The sequence below is a fragment of the Micropterus salmoides genome, unplaced genomic scaffold (assembly GCF_014851395.1).
Source record: "Micropterus salmoides isolate LMB-PRFRI ecotype aquatic unplaced genomic scaffold, ASM1485139v1 Ms_hic_scaffold_8, whole genome shotgun sequence".
NCBI classification, from domain to species: domain Eukaryota; kingdom Metazoa; phylum Chordata; class Actinopteri; order Centrarchiformes; family Centrarchidae; genus Micropterus; species Micropterus salmoides.
In genome coordinates this window covers 25,787,823-25,805,712 of record NW_024044570.1, presented here as the reverse complement: position 1 = coordinate 25,805,712, position 17,890 = coordinate 25,787,823, and the positions used below count along the sequence as shown (strand labels likewise).

At 43.4% G+C, this 17,890-nt stretch overlaps 1 protein-coding gene across 3 annotated transcripts in view; it reads right to left on the bottom strand.

The window, feature by feature from the left end:
- Positions 1 to 17,890, bottom strand: part of mob2a (MOB kinase activator 2a) — a 63,849-nt gene that overhangs the window by 32,633 nt on the left and 13,326 nt on the right. Inside the window, exon 1 of one of the 3 annotated variants that reach the window (XM_038706607.1) lies at positions 5,253 to 5,633. The exons of 1 other annotated variant lie outside the window; for it this stretch is intronic. In XM_038706607.1, coding sequence (XP_038562535.1) covers positions 5,253 to 5,290 — 38 coding nt within the window. In that variant the 5' untranslated portion in view covers positions 5,291 to 5,633. Of the gene's footprint in view, positions 1 to 2,207; positions 2,577 to 5,252; positions 5,634 to 17,890 lie in introns of those variants that run through there. One more of the 3 variants, XM_038706606.1, reaches the window with a different exon arrangement.

The window sequence follows — 17,890 nt, the reverse complement described above, 5'->3', positions numbered from 1 at the left end:
CGCAGCGGAAAGGGAGGGATCATCAACCTACCCAAAATTGTGAAAAAGGTGGCCGAGGAAGCTGCAGCCATTAAAAGAAAACAAAGACGAAGACAAAGATGAAGACGGTGGTCTGTGTTTGATTTGAGACAACAATAACCCGCTGAAATTTACAATTGTGTATCACACAAATACAGCGAAGGCAAGATTTAATACCCCGTAAAATGTGTGGTTTTTACACTTTGTTTTTTTTTGTACATATTAAAACAAACTACATGTACCGTGCCGGTTATTTGTTAGCAATTTCCTCCTGCATCCAGTCTTTATGCTGAGCTAAGCTAACTGGCTACTGACTCCAGCATCAAATTGAACGGAATCATCTTAAATCGAAAACACTTTCTTCCAAAAATTCAAATCATTCTTTTAAATACATGCTAAATAGTTGTGTATGGTTTGTTTACATGTATGTGATAAGGATGTCTTCTACTTCTAACAGTCTCTGTTATGACAGTGTACATGATTCATCATCATTTTATTATACTTATGCAAGGGTTTTAGGGTGGATTTGTTGACTCCTAGTGAGCATCTGTGTGTGAACAAATGAAGTTCTTAGCCAAGTGTTTCCTACTTAAGCTTACCTAGTACAAAACATCAAATCTTTGCTCCTGACTGCACAAAAACACACAAAAAAATTACAAAGACTGAGAAATGAAGGTCAAGTCCAACTTATTTTACTTTACAACAGACCATTCAGTCGCTCCATTCTAAACAGGATGATGAACATTGGAGCTGAGCGGAGTCGTCGGAGAGCTGGCAGGCAGTTTCTGCTCCACACAATGCTACTGTTGAAAGCTGAAACACCGGAGCCCAGGGGACGGAGCATTGGCCCGGGTCCCGAGGTCAACGAATACCTGTTTGGATGGGTGTGCCTCCAAAAACACACATCAATCAAGCCATATAACATCACCGCCAAGCTGCCTGATTGGCTGACGCAGATCCTAAAGGAGAGGAAATGCTAAAAATAGATATGACGGCCCATTTTGGTTTAATGAGCCCATGAGACATCAGTGCAGCGTCCAGGTCCCACCCCGGCCTCGATCACGAATGGGAGAGAAAAGAACATAAGTGCTCCTGGCACAAGTCCTGCCTTCACAAGGCTTCTGTGTGTTTTCCACCAAGGCCTACGGTATATAACACATGTGCAGTCTCACTGATACATGACACACTCAAACGGCAGGCTGTTATTCATACTAAGACCAGCAGTGAAGTGTAAACAAAGTTCTGAATCACAGTGAGGGCTAATGTAATCCAGCTGTGCTGTGTGTGTCTGTGTTAAAGCTACAATTTTACCCTCACCATCAAATGCTCCTTAGAGAACCAGAAAGTTATATTTAGACTTTATACAGCAGTTAAGGCAGGCTGAGGCTGGCTAACCCCACAACCACAAGAGAGGGGAACCAGATCCTTTCTGCTCCGACTGCCAGAGAGCCTAACCTAAATCATCTACCCTTTCTCTCAAGCACAATAACCAGCTATATGAGTTCCAGTAAGTCAGTCAGATTTTAAAATTAAAGCCACAGGCTCTCCAACACATGATAGTTGCTGCAGGTCTATCTGTCAGGAACAGAAAGTAAATTCATGCTTTAACAATAAAAAAAAGTCTGTTAAGTCAATGCTCTGCAAACAAGACATACGGAAAAAAGGGAACACTGTGTCCAGATAAACAGCGGTGCACAGCCAAAAGGGGGCACAGAGGAGGATGAGAGGAAAAGCTGGGCAAGCCTGACTGACTACCAGACTTCTGGCTCCATGGCATTTTGTTCAACTAGTCTTGACCTACCCTGCAAACAAACGGTATAACCAGCAACGCCTCACACTCCTCCCCTTCGGTCAGCTATAGGAGGCTGGCTATGTGCCATCCTCAACACCATTCCTCCTTCTCCTCCTCCTCTCCTCCCACAAGTCAAGATAAACCGTGTGTCTGACTACAGCAGAATCTCTGCCCGCTACAGCAGCACTGTCCTCAAATGTCTCCTACAAAACCGCAGCAGCATAGCAGAGACAGCAAATGTGAAGTGGGGGCAGATGGAGAAGTTAGTCAAAGGTCTGAAAATGTAAGTTGATGAATGCTAAAAAGGTATGACATCAACAACAACCATCGAGAACAACAGTAAAGAGGAAGGGAAGGTCAAGAAGGGGAAAAGAGTAACAGTGACTTGCTTAACTACCGATAGAAGAAGCAGTCGCAGCACACCAGAACCCCCATCCAGTCGGTGGCGAAGCAGAGCAGGGGGCGATGAGGCTCCCACCTACAGCACTCTTCCTCCCTTGTCACCGCTACTCTCTCGCAAACTCGGCTACAGGTGCAGCAGCTCCAGCGGAGCACCTTGTGTGCTCACATGCAGCTACTGAACCGGACAGATGGACGGACGGATGCGCGCAGGCTTTTCAGCTCATCAGCCAAACGAACATGGAGAGATACACTTTCAAAACAAACAAAAAAAAACATTCACAAAACCAAGCGCACTTGTGAGCATGTTTGTCTTTCTCTATCCTGTCCAACTACTGCAACTGCCTGCCTCACTTTCACACTCTTGCTCTCTTTCTCCCTCCCTCCACCTCTCTCTCTCTCTCTCTCGTTCACTTGCTGGCTCCCACTTGAAAGGCGGGAAGATTAGCTTGGCAAACAGAGTCCCATAAACAAACTGCTGACTGCTGGGCAGTACAGGGTGGACTGCAGGGGAGAAAGAGAGAGCGAGATGACAGAGACACAACGAGAGAGAGGGGGGGGGGGGGGGGGGGGGTGGCAGCAATCTCAGCCATCTGTATACATACTAAACAGGGGCTCAACATCCTATCTCCACCCATCGCTCACTCGCAGCGAACACACGCTCCGCTTGCTAAGTCAATGCTGTCAAACCTCTCTGGAATGTTACTGCAGCAAGTTGACAGCCTCTGCGTGCTTTTGCATCTGAAGTGACGTGTAGCTAAGCAGACGCTAACTGTCAACTCTTAAGTCAACACTGAGGACGACCTTAGCGAGCGTGGCACAGGATGCACACACACCGTTACGGGCACGTATACAATAACCATGACTCTTCATTCACACAAATGATGCAGAGGGACGGGATGGGAGGGGCTGGCGCGGAGACAAGCCCCCAGGAAGCGAGCCAATCGCTGCAGAGTACTCTTGTTATGGTGTGGGCAAATAAGGTGAAGGACACCGAGTGAATTATGGGCCTCGTTACACCTCTCTCTCTCCCTCTATTCCCTGCATCAGTCAATAAGCGCAATCACTTTCTTTTGCCCTCTGCTATTGACTTGCTTTTTTTGCACATCAAAACACACAGACTGCAGTGGTCAGGTAGGAAGAGTGTGTTTGTGTGCGTGATGCTGTAATCCTTGGCTGCAGTCAGTCAGCGCTGGACCCGACGGACACCATCGGAGGATTACCCAACCGTGATGAAAGCAGCCGACACTGCCGAATACTGACGCTCCGTTCGGAGAAACAAATCACTGCAGACTGCCAGGAGAAAGAATGAGACACAACAGAGGCAGGGACGACAACCACCTTCAGAAGACAGCGGTTCTGCTCTGTCACCAACTTATCAAAAAAAAACTCCTGAACAGTGAGATGAATTTAACAGTCGCCAGACCAAGTAGATTACAGCTAACCGTGCTGAACATAAACTTCACACGTCTTTCTATGCTAAAAGATGACAAATGTGAATTGCAGCAGCCCGGCAAAGCATTTTTACGTTCCATGATGTCATCCCTCCTCCTCTTCTTTCTCCTCCCGAGAGGCCTGTCACCAGGAGCTGCAGCTAAGAGGCCTCCTCTTTCACTGTTTAATTACCTTATCCGTCTCACCTGCACACACACAGATGTGAATGCACACTTGCAACAGAGTACACAGGTGATAGTTTGTTGCACGCACTTCCTACGTGAAAACAGAGAGATGTTAAAGGAGGAGAGGTCTACAGGGATGACATCGTTCTTGAATTTTTGGGCCGTGTGATGCAGTGGGTGTTTGGCACTCATTAGCTCCCTTTGTGTTTCAGTTCCAAAAAGCCAGGATGCGGGTTTTGTGTGTCTGTCGAGTGCAGCGGAAGGCCATATGCCCTATTGTAAGGCAAAGAGGAAGAGGAGTGCCAGTGGAAAAGTGTGACAAGTGAAACTGCCATTAAATCAACTGTCACTTTCAACAATAACAACGTTATTCTGCACCTCCGTGAGAGAGTGCTTCCTCAAACTTTCGGGCCTTATCGTAAAATCCAGACAAACAACAAAAAAAGCAAGACATCCGCTTATATTATAACAATAATACGGGCTGGATTCGAGAAAACTGTGTGACTTGGTTGCCGTACGGCAAAAAGACAAAGAAATAATGTTCCTTATGAACTTGTGATTTGGAGAGATAACACAATGAGGGGAGAGAGAGACTGAACCGCTGGGAAAGGGGGAAAGACCAGACTCGTGACCGGGTTTAGAAACGCCACGATATGAAGAGAGCCCCGTTGCGATCATGTGAAGGAAACGTGGGTTAGCGGGGGAAAAGAGGCAGACACACATACAAAGTTGCTAGGTGATGGGGCGGCAAGAGGGGGTATTTCTGTGGAAGGGAAGGAGAGAGAAGGATACAGAGGGAGGGAGAAGGAAAATGAGAGAAGGGGAGAGATCACCTTGCCCTTTTACGAAACGGAAAAGGGGAAACAAAAGAGAGAGCCCCCACCACCGCTAACAGCTAAGCAGATCTCCAGTTCCAGCTTTACAGAACAAACTACACGTGGGCGCCACACTGGTGAATTCACGAGGGACCCCTGTGAGGAACTGACATTATTATTTTCAGTGTCTGATTAGCCATGATCAAATGTTCAGATGGCATTTTACCGGCAGGCTGTCATCAAAAGTGAAAAAAAGGAGACAACATAATGTATATAAGCCGCAATACAGGTTTCACAGTGACTTTTCATTACTTAGCTTCACAAATCCTTAATATCCATCACAATGAAGACCTTGTATGTGCATAGTATTGATAATGCTGTAATACAAAAGAAAGTCTCCTTCAGCATCATTTAAGAGTCATTGTATACTAAAACAATACCACAAAGTGCAACAAAGAGTCTATGCAGCAGCACTAAGCATCCACGCAATATCATAGACAAAGTGAACTGATTTATGAGCCATGCACATAAGGAAGCGTGCTGCCCTGCTCCCTCCTCTCTGTATGGATTACACATCATTAAGTTGCACACATTACACCAGCCTCTTACCTATTTAGCGTATAGGACCCGTTCCGTTTAAACCTCATCCTGGACGACAGGAAGCGGATAAAGAAATCCAGAATTGACGGTGTTTAAGCTTTTTGTCGCACCTCGAAAGAAACGAAGCCCCACCGTGTCTCCCTCTGGACGGCTGCGGAACAAACAAACGCGGAACAATACGGAGTTGCTCTCTCTCTCTCCTCCAACACCTATCTCCTCGCCTTTCTGTCGTTTCTTCAGACTTCCTTCTCCTCCTCTGCCCCCCACCAGTTTAGTTTCGGTGGGGCAGGGTTAACGAGACTTCAGACCGCAAGCGTTTCCATTAAAACAACAAAAAAAATGAGCAGGTATCGGTGACACGCGTGCGGTCCGGAGCCATGTGAAGTTGGAAAAATGTAGTGATATTAACAGAGAGTCTGGTTGAGGCTGGGTCGGCTTTGTGTCCACAGCCTCGCTGACGCAAACCGCCGCTTTTTTTTACTCCCACACACACACACACACACACACACACACACACACACACACACAAAAACACCAAGATGAAACTTGATCCTTTTCTTTCAATATGACCACATCTACGTCCCCTCCACCGGCTCGGTTCGGTGACTTAAAACGGAGCTAAAAGCGATATCTTAAAAAAAAAGAAAAAATGAGAGAGAACAACAACATTAAAAAGAAAGGTTGTATCCCTGTATGAAAACCAGTTAACGATCCGAGCCAGCTTCCTTCTCCCCATTCATGGTCCTGAGGAGGCTATCACGTCTCAACAGCGTTTCCTATCTGATGAGCTATGTATACACACACACACATTTTTATTCCTCCATATGCTGAACACAGACCAGACTCCAACACCCCAACGCAGCTCTTGTCAACGCCTGGAGGCTGAGACAGATTTGAAGCTAAGAATAGGGCTGAGGAGCCATTAATGCCATTTAAATCCAGAGTAGCCCTTCCAAGTGTTAAGTGTGTGTCTTTCTAATTGACACACACACACACACACATTTTACATTTCATGATACAGGAAGCTGGTAAACATGCATGAACACCAGGGGCAGAATTTGGGGTTTTAATTTATTAATTATTAGCACATATCCCTGGATCAAATTACCACAGATTATAGGAGGATGTGGTTAAATAAAATAAAGAAAGACTTTGTGGACATTCATTACACTTCTGATGATTACACATTATTGCACAGGTGGTTGTTTGCCTTGTAGTGGTGATAACACTGGAGCTCTACCTACTTAATCTGCCACTATACTGCACCAGCGAACTCTCGACCTCACACCAGGTGCTGCTGCTGGGAGGATAATGACCAAGTGACCAATAACAATGAACCATAACCACTGGCTGGCTACTGAGTAAGATCCATGCTATGCAGCATTTTCAACATCCTCTCTGACTAACACAGTGAGAATTGACAATGAAATGAGTTGCAGGAATGTTAACGTGTCGGGGAAATGACTGGCGACGGGATATGTCAAAGTTGTCTCAGCAGACAAAGAGGTGACACTGGAATGGCTTTACAATGAGAAAGTGTGATCTTCCATGAGCCACCCAGCCGTCTCACTCCATGCATTGCCCTCAGGGAAGCAAGCTCGCCGCAGATGGTCTTTACGCCCCTGGATGTGTGTATACTAGATACAGCTAAGGCGAGTCAAAGCTTTTGTTTTGTCAAGTTTGGATTTGTATGGTAATGGATTTTAAAAAAAGTTGGTACAGAGGAGATGATGGGGGGAGAAAGGGAGAGTGGGAATATGTTGAGCAGAGGGTCAGACCACAAAAACTGAAAAATGGAAAAACCAGATGTGCTTTTCTTACAGCCAACTGAGGAAGCATTGGAGAAGGGGAGACAGACACGCAGCAAGGGTCCCAAACTGGAATCAAATCCAGGATAATGTTAATGGCTACATGTTTGTGTTTTAAAATGTCTCATTAACTTTGTATAAAGGTCATGAGGGATTAAAGTAGGGAGAAGTACAAAATGATGAATCCAGACGAGCGCTAAATTTAAGAGCATTCAGGGTTATTCAGCATTACATCACTGGGAGTGCGGTTCAGCATCTGTGTGTGTGTGCGATTCCTCTACTCCCGCAAAAGCACTCAGGGTTAGTTTCAATGGCTCCAAGCTCGTTTATTATTACAGTAAGAGCAGCCTGGCACAAAAAGTGCTGATCAATCACACCACCGCAGCTGCTGCTGCTGCTGCTGCTGCTGCTGCTGCTCAGTCAGTCACTGCAGAGTTACACAACAGCCACTGGAGGGAGGAGAGGGAGACGCGGAGGAGGAAGATGATGAGAAGCAGGAGGAAGAAGAGGAGTATGAGGGGATTAACAGAAGATGAGAAGACTCTGGAGGGTATTGGCACAGAGAAGGATTAGAGTCAAAACAAAAAGGGAGGATGGTGAAAGGAGAAGCGGGTGAACACTGCAGACCACAGAGGCACAATTAGCTTGAGCTTTATTGATGCAGTTCAACACAAGCCCCCCCTCCTCCTTTCCTCCTCCTATTCAGTCTCGATCCATTTCTCCTTCCTGCACTTATTCATCGCCTGCACCTCAACTTCCCCTTGATTTTATTGCTCCTTTTGCAGCCCCTTCATTAAGCTAATTTGAGCTTTCTTGCTTCTTTCGCAATCCTTTCTATTCAAGCATCCCTCCCTCACATCATGAGCCCCTTCTCCACACTCGCCCCTTCAGTCCATCCAGCTGAATCACTCCCTACATTCTGCTTTCCCGGTGCATGTTGTGTAAGAATCAACTTTATAAGCATGTGTCCACGCATACTAAAGGTGTTAAAGATGCCAGTGAATGCATGTAGCCGTCTCTTTTTCGTCTGAGGAAGGAGCTGCAGATTTCCTCTGAAGGTGCTTTCTGTTTTTCCCCTTGGCCTCGTCCCTGGTGACAGGGAAATTTGCAGAAAACCGTCATCAGTGGCTGCGTTGCGGCCGTGGAATAGCCCAGGCCCCTCCACTCCTACACACAGGCTTTCCAGGAATACATTGCATAGTCCAGAACACTGGACCGCAGAGCAGAACACCCCCCCAGTAACTTGAGTATGTAGGAGAGGAGAGCTTTAGAGAGACCATGTCACTGCATGTGCCAAGTTCCCCAGCACAGAGGTGATGCTGATAGAAAGCACACACACAAACACACTTCCTGCCAAAAGAAGATGAATATTATGAAACTGTGTGTTTATTACGCAACTGAATGTACATTAAAGGTATTGCGACCAGGTACCAAGAACGTACTGTTTCTCATGCTCACACACCCTAAATATGTTTCGGCACAAACACACACACACACACACACACACACACTGCAGCACAGTTAGAAGTATATGTGAGCTGGGGCCAGGCCAAATAGCACAGTATGAAAGGGCCTATATATACGGCCAGGCTGGGCGACGCCAGGAGTCGGGCGGTCTGTCTGTGTGTCCGTCCTTCATATACAGCCTGGCCTACAGTGAGGGGACACCACTATAACTCACCTTTTATATTTACCTCAATGGGCCTGTCTCGTTGTCTGGCCTCACCATTTCTCACCACAAAGCTGAAGTAGCTTCCAATAACACAGTCTGATACGGGTGTCTCAGTATCTAGAAGCTCATGAGAGTTGCGAGTGTGAAATTATGGGCAAAATGAGAGTGATGTTGACATTTTCTCAAATGTCTTCTGGATGCCCCCTCAAAGGTAAACGTTATGTCTGGGTATTTCTGAACAGTGCACCCGATCAACATTATCTTTGTATATCCAGGCAAGCCTCGGTTTCAATTCAAATTCCAGGAAATTAGATGCAACCTTACCCATGTAGTGATCACCGCTCAAGCATTTAGAGAATGTGAAGCTCGACATCAGCTTTGGACAACCATCCGACTTTTAAAAGAAAAAAGCACCACATCGTTTTTTTTCATTTTTCATTATTGTTTTCGAATCTTATTACGACAGTATTCTGGTAGCCACCACCACACACAGCGAGGTCATGTCCTTTTAGGGCTGAAACGATTAAGCTGATCAACAGAAAATTAACTATTTTGATAATCACTTAATCATTTAAGTAATTTATAAGCAAAAATACCTGAAATTCACTTCATTCAGCCTCTTAAATGCAAATATTTTTCACTATTGTGTGATATTTTATAGCGCAAACAATTAAAATGAAACAATAATCATAGTATGTTTTTAAAAGGAGCCTGGAGGGAGTTTAACTTCTACATAAAAAGACGTAAACTAGGTGGGCATTTTATAGGCTGACCCATTTTATTCTTAAACCTCAATGTATTTAGGATCGAGTACTTTTAGATCAGCTAAATAATTAAATAAATAAAGGCTTCAGTATTTCCCAGTCTAATTTCATACCTGGCAGCGTGGACAAGGCTTTGAAAAGCTATTTAGACCTTGATTTGCACGAAACTGTCTAAATTTGTTTTGGTTTTTTTCTTGTTTTTTAAAAGTCTATCTGCCTCTCCTCATAAATAATCAAATATAACAGTCTAAAATAGTGATAATAATGTGGGGGGTCTGATTTGTTTTAAGGGCTCACATTCCAAACTGGAGGTGAGGCACTGACCTGGGGAACTGGCGGGACTGTGATGCCCCCTACTGTTAACCAGAAATAGTGCACCGCTCACGTGGAAAGCAAGGCCTAGCATCTCTACCTTCTCATTCTCTCTCTTGGGGCTGCTGTGCTAAGTGAGTCGTGCTGAAGGCAGAGGAGCAGTGATGAGAGAGAGGCGGCAGGCGGGGCAGAGGACCTGCAGGCGGAGGTGTAGGCAGCCACTGATGTCCTGTTGACTGGTATGCGGTCTGTTATTGCTGGCATGTGAATAAAGGCTTTGCACCAGTGATGGAAGGGGAGGAGGTGAGGATAGGAGATAAAAAAAAAGAAAAGAATATGAAAAAAGACAAGGGAAGGAAGGAGAAGGAAAGCAGAGTTAATGCCTCAGTGACGTCTGGTATTGCTGGTATGTGGAAGACATCGAGGGCCTGTGATAAGGCGAGGTGTAGAGCTGGAGAATCAAGGCCTGCGGTTGGCGAGTTGTTGGCTCTCTGAGCACCCATGGGATCCCCTTTGAGGAGAAAATGTAAGATTATGAAGAACACATTTAAAAGCTTCTGGTTTTTTCCTCAAAGCCTACCTTCAGTGAAGAAAAATAAATCCAGAGGCGAGGTTTCACATTGGTGAAAAATGTTAAAAACTTAAGATGAGAGGACTGGATGAAGACATAAACAATCAGTGTTTCTTTAACATTGAATGACTGCAGTTTGCAACCACGATAAATCATGGTCTGAATAACCCAATATTGAGACTAATGAACGCCTAACCTTCAGTTGAAAATAAATAAATAAATAAAAGAACATGCCTCTGAACGGAGAAGAACAGAACTATTGATCTCGGTGTCTGCCTCCGGGCTGGTGGTGGACTGGTATTGCTGGTTTAATACTGCAGCCACTTGATACGGTCATGTGATCCTAGACTGAAAAGAGCCAACAGAGCCCGGTGCACACTGGGAAGGCCTGCAAGCCATGATTATGCAACAAGAAGATCTGATTTCATGCTCATTGGATCTCTCGCTCTCATCCCCTTCCCTTATTTTTCATCTTTTATTCCTCCAAACTCTCTTTACTTTTATCTACATTTCTTTTTATGCCACCACTGACTGTCTCATACATCTCCTTTCCTTTTGAATTGCTTCCTGTCTCTCGTCACTCATACAACACAAAGAGCTGGGTACACACCATCCTCTCTTGGAAAACACTGAACTAATATGACCTGTTAAAATCAATATGATTGACCAAACAAAGTTCCCTAACTGGTGAGAGGTAAGGACTTTGTCCCCCCCCAGTAGCTGCTCCTGCCTGTTCGGCAGTCATGTGAAATGGGTATGTGCTGCCCTCTTGTGGTAAAAATAGACAACATTCAAATTGTGTTTGCAGCAACCTGTCAATTCTTCCTCAAGTCAAGCTAGTGTTGTTGGTTTAGTTTTGAGACAGAGAGGTACTGACCTGAGCTGTGGCTGTGATTTACTTATTAGTAAGGTGGTATTATTACCGGCCCAGATTTTAATTTAACCTCAGTTATTAGCCTTGTTGGCTTTCACAAAGCCCTGTTATACTCATCGTTAAAATTGTGGACGAATTCAATGCGGATCTTCCTCAGGGTCTCTCAGAGTTGAGGTGTATTAACAGATGTGGTGTCATTAAAATTCTAGTTAGCTTTATTATTTTTCTAAAACAAGTAGTTTATGGCTTTTCATTCGTTTTGTGTGTGTTTGTTTTGACAAATACACAGACGTTCAAGGATTTTCAAGGGCCGTGGGAACTCAATACTTGTTTTTTCACTTCTACTTTCACTACTACTTCTACAGGTCTAATAAAAACCTGACAATCAGTGAATGTCTTTGAGGACGCAGACAGAGGATTTTCTATTACTTATTGCCCCAGGTGATATTATTTAAGCTTTTTAAAGCAGCTAAGCTATAGAAAAACAAAATAATGGATCATACTAAACTGCAGTCTCAAAACCACAACAATGTGTGCCTTTGTTATTTTTTTTTAAATTACCAACAACAACAAAAAAAAAACATCCTAAAATTGGAAATGCCTGCACTCATATCCCCAAATGACAGATGCAACTATTTGTGCGGCAGTGTTAACGTGACCCTTCCTGATCCGCATTAACAAACACTGAGCTGTGGCCTGACGGCAGCAGGCTGTGCATGACTTAGATCCAAATCCAAAAGACTGGAAAGTGTGCATTGACATCACATTTAATGTATTCAAATCTCCAGATTCGTGGTTGCGTGAAAACGCCAGGAAGAGTGCCCGCTGAACCCATGGAGCGTGTCCCAGCAGCTCTGAGCTGATGCTAGAAAAGGCCTTGCCCAGGTAGCTAATCCCCACACCTGGAAACTGTTCCTACTTCGATGCATACAAACACGAACTCCACAGCTGCCAGCGGTTATGTAACAACTGGTATGTGAAGTGCTGTGCTGTGCGTGCATGCGTGCAAGCATACATTATCCAGTCTCTGCACAGTTTTTGAAGAGACCAGTGACCTCTGACCAACTTTAATCACAGCTGCTAATCTTTCAGCTGTTAGAGATGCACGTCAGATAAATAACTCTAATATACCAGCTTCAGTGAAGGTGTCATTGCAATATAAGGCAAGAGGAAGTAATATGTCAAGGTCAGCTGCTCCGAGCAAAACAGAGAAAAGCAGCGCAATGAAGAATTTATGTGCATTATTACAGTTTCTGAGACAGGATAATAAAATGTTGCAATAAAAGTATTAAAAGGAAAAATCCACCTTAAATGGATGAATGGAGATGATTTCCTGGCCCTTCTTATTTTCTATTGATAAGTGCCCAAACTATAACAGTACATGGCATGACAACATATCAATTTCCCAGGACACTTTGACTAAGAGAGATGGAGGAGACCGAAAGACAGAGGAAGACACATGCGGTTAGAGACGGAGCTCACGTTGCCGCTTTCTGACAAACCAGGCAGAGTGACAGCCGCCCAGCTGGAGCCCGCATGAGGAAAGCAGCACTTCCTGTGTTTGTGCATATCACTGTTTGCGTGCCCTTCGGCGCAACAAGAAATGAAGACTTCCTGCAAGCTCCTGCTCCAGACTACCTGGTCTGGCGGAGAGGCAGAACAATGAGGAGGAAAGGAGAGTATGTTCACAGTACAGGGTGGGGCAGAGAGGGAGATAAAGGAATAACAAACACACACACACACACGCGCGCCCGCACAAAGAGCCCAAAAACAAGGCCATATGCAAACAGAGACGAGGATGCAGGTGTACAGGAGGACACACACCCAGGCCGAACAAGCAAACATGCAATCAGAGCACAGATAAGTAAGATTGTAGTGTCAAGTACGACATGAAAAAGAGGAAGTGCCAAAAAAAGACAGACAGAGACAGGGAAAACTAAATGTCAACTGAGAACTACATTTATGGCAAACATCTTATCAAAGCAAAAACTTTTGACCGGCAAAATGTTTGCTTCCTTCATTCAGGCAGCGTCAGACTGCACAAAACCCACACAACGTAACAAGGCTAAACTTTTCTTAGCACGAAAGATTAACCACCACCTCACTGAGGTTCCATGAACTCCCCAGTGATTATGAGAAGTGCACCATCTGTCTCCCCCCTCTCTGGCCCAGAGCAACACATGAACTCACCAGAGCGGACGAGAACCCCTGACCTACTGTTCCTCTGTGAGAGGAAACGGATGTGGGGAATGTATCTCACTCTTTCGCATTCTCTCTCACCAACACATGAACCAAACGTGCAAGCTAACACATCATCCCAAGGCTGAGGACATTAACAGCTTACACAGCAGATATCCAGCACACTAGCATTTGTACACATAGAGCCTTATCAGAGCCATAGGTAGACCTTTACTGTTTCTTTTTGTTGCTGTCATCAGGAAGTAGAGTCAGGAAGGTCACAATGACTCCAGATTGAATGTGTTAGAAGGAATTTGATGGTTAAAAGAGGAATTCTACCTATCTTGACTACAGCACTAAGAATACTAATCTATAAACAAAAAGCCTGTGTTCCCAACTGGAGCATGGTTTTTGAAAGACATGGGCATTTATCAGGCAGGGGAAGACCAACGTAAGAGATAACGGAGTTGTGTTATGGGAAATGTAGGATCTAGGTCTGGTCAATAAAACAATAATGATCACGATTTCATTTTCCTCAATAACAATATAACAAATGTTCAATAAATGTTTCATTTAATTCACTTGCATCACAACTGAATTAGCACTTAATTTTTCTATAAGGTATTTCTTTTGTTGACGAAAATATACAAAAAAAAAAAGATTTCACTTAATTTTGTGAATGCATTGTTGAAAAAAGATTTTATCATAATTGTTTTAAATGTTCTCCCTCAGATTTGTTTGGCAAGTGTTTGACACGTTCTGACCATCAAGAAAAGTTTAAAACAGTCTGGTTTCTTCAACTTTCACTCAAAGCGAAAATCAATGATTTGACATTTATCGTGATAATTATCAATATCGAATGATGTGAAATATTTTTATAGTGATAACATTTTCTCCCATATCGCCCAGCCCTAGTGGGCCCTATTGCTGCTTTAATTTTAAATTTTTTCTGAAGGACAAACATGCACACGCACATAAAACAACAAAACAACAATACCACTAGCTACAAACTGCAGCAACAAAAATACTGGAAGTGCAATACTAAATTGCTGGAGTGCTCCTTTAAAAGCTGCTTTGTCAGTTAAATATTTTTCAAAAATAGATATTAGATAATGCAGAACTTACTGTCGTTGTTTTCCTGTTATCTATTTTTAGTATACTGCAAAAAAACACATTTTCCATTTACTTATGTTCCTTTTTGTCTCGTTTTTTTAACCTTTTTTTTTTTAACACTGCAATATTGAAATTAAATCCTTCTCTGCATTCAAACCCCCCGCCCCTTCATGGCATGTGGTATATTTGTTATGTGTATGTGTCCAAGCCAAGCTCAGCGCTGCAATGCAGCACACAGAACAAGCAACACTGTCAGTGATAATGACAAGCACCAACTTGTTGCATAATAATTAGACAACACAGAGAACATTGTTGGCCACCTCTCACATAGTCTAACATAATCAGCACTGCTTTACAGAGGCAACTGTGAGATACTTGCAGGAGGACACGAGGACGAAGAGACGGGCAGAGTAGCAAAGCAGAGGAGAGAGAAAAACTGTACACAAAAGACAGGAGGTCAGGAGTCATCGTTGGTTTCACAGATCTTCTCCTTCTATCGTTCTTTATGTAGGCTAATCTTCTCCATCTCACCTCACTGAGCGGGCCAGCTCACTTAGCCTCATTTAACCAGCTAACGGCCGGTAATAAATCAGCAGCACACTCCTCTCACTTCTAATCTGTAGTAGCCTGTTGTCCTCTGCACACTCCCCCTGATATATGACTCAGTGCACTCTTCTACCTACAGTAGCTGCCTCGCACTGGAAGCCAAACCTCTGTTGGGAGAACAGGTCAGACAGCAGGCAGAAAAGGGAGATAAAGGATGAAACTGAAAAGAAGGGGAAAGCAGAACAAACTTAACCCCCAGTTTCCTGACAGAGTTTATATGACTTTTCATCAACATCTCTGCCCAGTATCTTTGCCATGTCCTCTGTCACATATTTTGGATTAACAAACACAAGCCTGAACTCTTAAAACCAGCAATATAAAACTATTATTTAAGGCTATTGTTTTCAATACCAATATGTTTTTTTTTTCCAAAACCTTAGTTTTGGAAATATAAACATGCTTACATTTCTTTTGTTTTAAATTAAACATATGTCAAAAAAATAGTGTATGTAGTCCAAAGTTAAAAAAAGGTTTCCTAGTGTAGATCAGGAAATATCAGCGGGCTTCCTGGATTAAAAGTGAGCTGCTGGCTTCACTTCCACGTCTGGACTCCTCTTAATACCCTGTGTTCACAGCAAGTCTTAAGAGCAGCTAGCTTTTAACCTAGCTCCTAATTCTACCAGGTTGCTGGCTCAGTGTTAGCATTTATCACGAGCCACCCAGCTCAGAGACCACCGGAGATTAAAAAGGCTTTTAGGAAGGCCATGTGTAGCAGGTCTACGTCTGGGAACACACAAAAGAGAATAAAAGGCCAGTGTTATGACATCTCGCCAGACCTCGACTGTGTTATAATGAAGTAAAGTGTGCTGTGTGTGTGTGTCTGTTAGCACTCAGTCAGTCAGACTTTTCAATGTTTACACACAAATTTCCTCAAACGCACAACAGATTCCTTACAGAGGTCAAATCCTCTGCTGCGTGTCTGCTGTTCTTGTGTCGTGTCCAGCCTTGACCTGTTCTGCCTCACTCCTCGGAGGTCCAGTCAGAAGCTCCCTTACAGTGACCCTAACCCAGCAGCGGAAATCAGACGACCCTGAATACCAGCCTCCTCTATTGTTATCCCTTTGCTTTTATTCCAAGTCAAACTCTTCCCCTCAAAAATATCTCCCTCCTCCTCCTCCACGTCCTTTTTTTAGACGTGAAGCACCTCACAGAGCCGGCCTGCGACACACTCTCAAACTCACACATTTATGTTTAGCTGGTTGCATCAGGCTGTCCAGGCAGCCTGTGTTAGATCACCACACGTTGAGATGTTGATGTTGCACGCTACAAGCAAAGAAAGAAATACTTTCTCCAATTTTAACATACAGATACATACATACAGATTTTGCTTATTTGTTCAGTTGCCCTTGCTTCTACTATGGTTAACTAGCTACGTAGTTAAATTCTTTCTTTTTTTGTCTGTTTAACTGCGTTTATTGTTGAAGTACAATCAGGAGTCTGCAAAGGGTGTTTTATTTTGACTTCCTGCCTGGTTCATCTGCTCTGTGCTGCTTGACGCGGCTTCCATCAAAAATAGACTTGCAGTGAATATTGAACTTTAGCAAAACTTCCGTTTAAAAAAACAAAATCGCACATCAAATTGTAATCGCAATATTTTTTCAGCCCTAATGGCTATGGCATCTTTACCTACAAAATGTCTGTGTCTTCAGTAGTGTTGAAAGGAATAGTTGAATAATAGACAATGAATCAACATTTTAGAAAATCTATTATTTCTCTAGTCATTCTTCAAGCAAAAATTCCAAAACATTACTGGTTTTAGCTTCTGAAATGTGAAGACTGGCTGCTTTTCTCAGTTTTATGTCACTGTAAATTGAACTTCAGTGGTTTCTGGACTGTTGATCGGACAAAACAAGACATTTTAAGCTATTTTATTGGGCTCTAGAGAAATGTAATATTTATGGTGGTGCAGTGGATTGTAGTTGATCCATGGTACAGTGTACAGTGTTGATAGGCCATTACTCGTTGCATGTAACCAATCAGATATAGTGCCGTGGGTGTAGGGCTGCACGATATTGGAAAAAACTAACTTTCTGAGATATATATTGCAATCGGAAAAAAAGTTTCACCAGATTACTTCAGTTGCTTTTTTAAAAATAATTAAGAATCCTAAAAGAATCGATCAACTGATGAAGAATAATATTGGGATTGCTGGTTCACTGTGCATGCAACGCCTGCTCGTCACTCACTAGTTACAAACTGTGTATCCAAGAACTCTTAAATCGGAGGAAATGATGTTACATCAGACAAACCTCTCTTGCAGGTTAGACAATGAAAATGTGAACTGTCCAAGTTTTCCTTTTCTGTCAAGCAAAAAAGTTGAGGTGGTTAGTTTGACTTGCTTGACATTGCATTGTTCTGCAATGTGACTATTGCGCAAGACCACATTGCGATAACGATGCTCTGGCGATATATTGTGCAGCCCTACATGGGCGGGTTATTGAGAGAGACTACAGAGAAGCAACTTCAGACAGAGAGGGGTGGCTACAGCATATAAAATAAATTTAACCTTATAACTTTTCGTTTGCTGATCCAAAAATGATCTGATCTGGCTCAAAACCACAGATCAATCAGACCCATGAGTTCTGTGGCACCACTAAATATTTACATTACATTTCACTGACTAAATAATTTATTGATTTATGGAACAAATAATTAGCTGATGAGTGAAATATAAAAGTAATCATGTTCATTGTCTTCAGCACTAACTTGTTCCTCTGTTAGTGGAGGCAATCATTCGTTCACTGGAGAT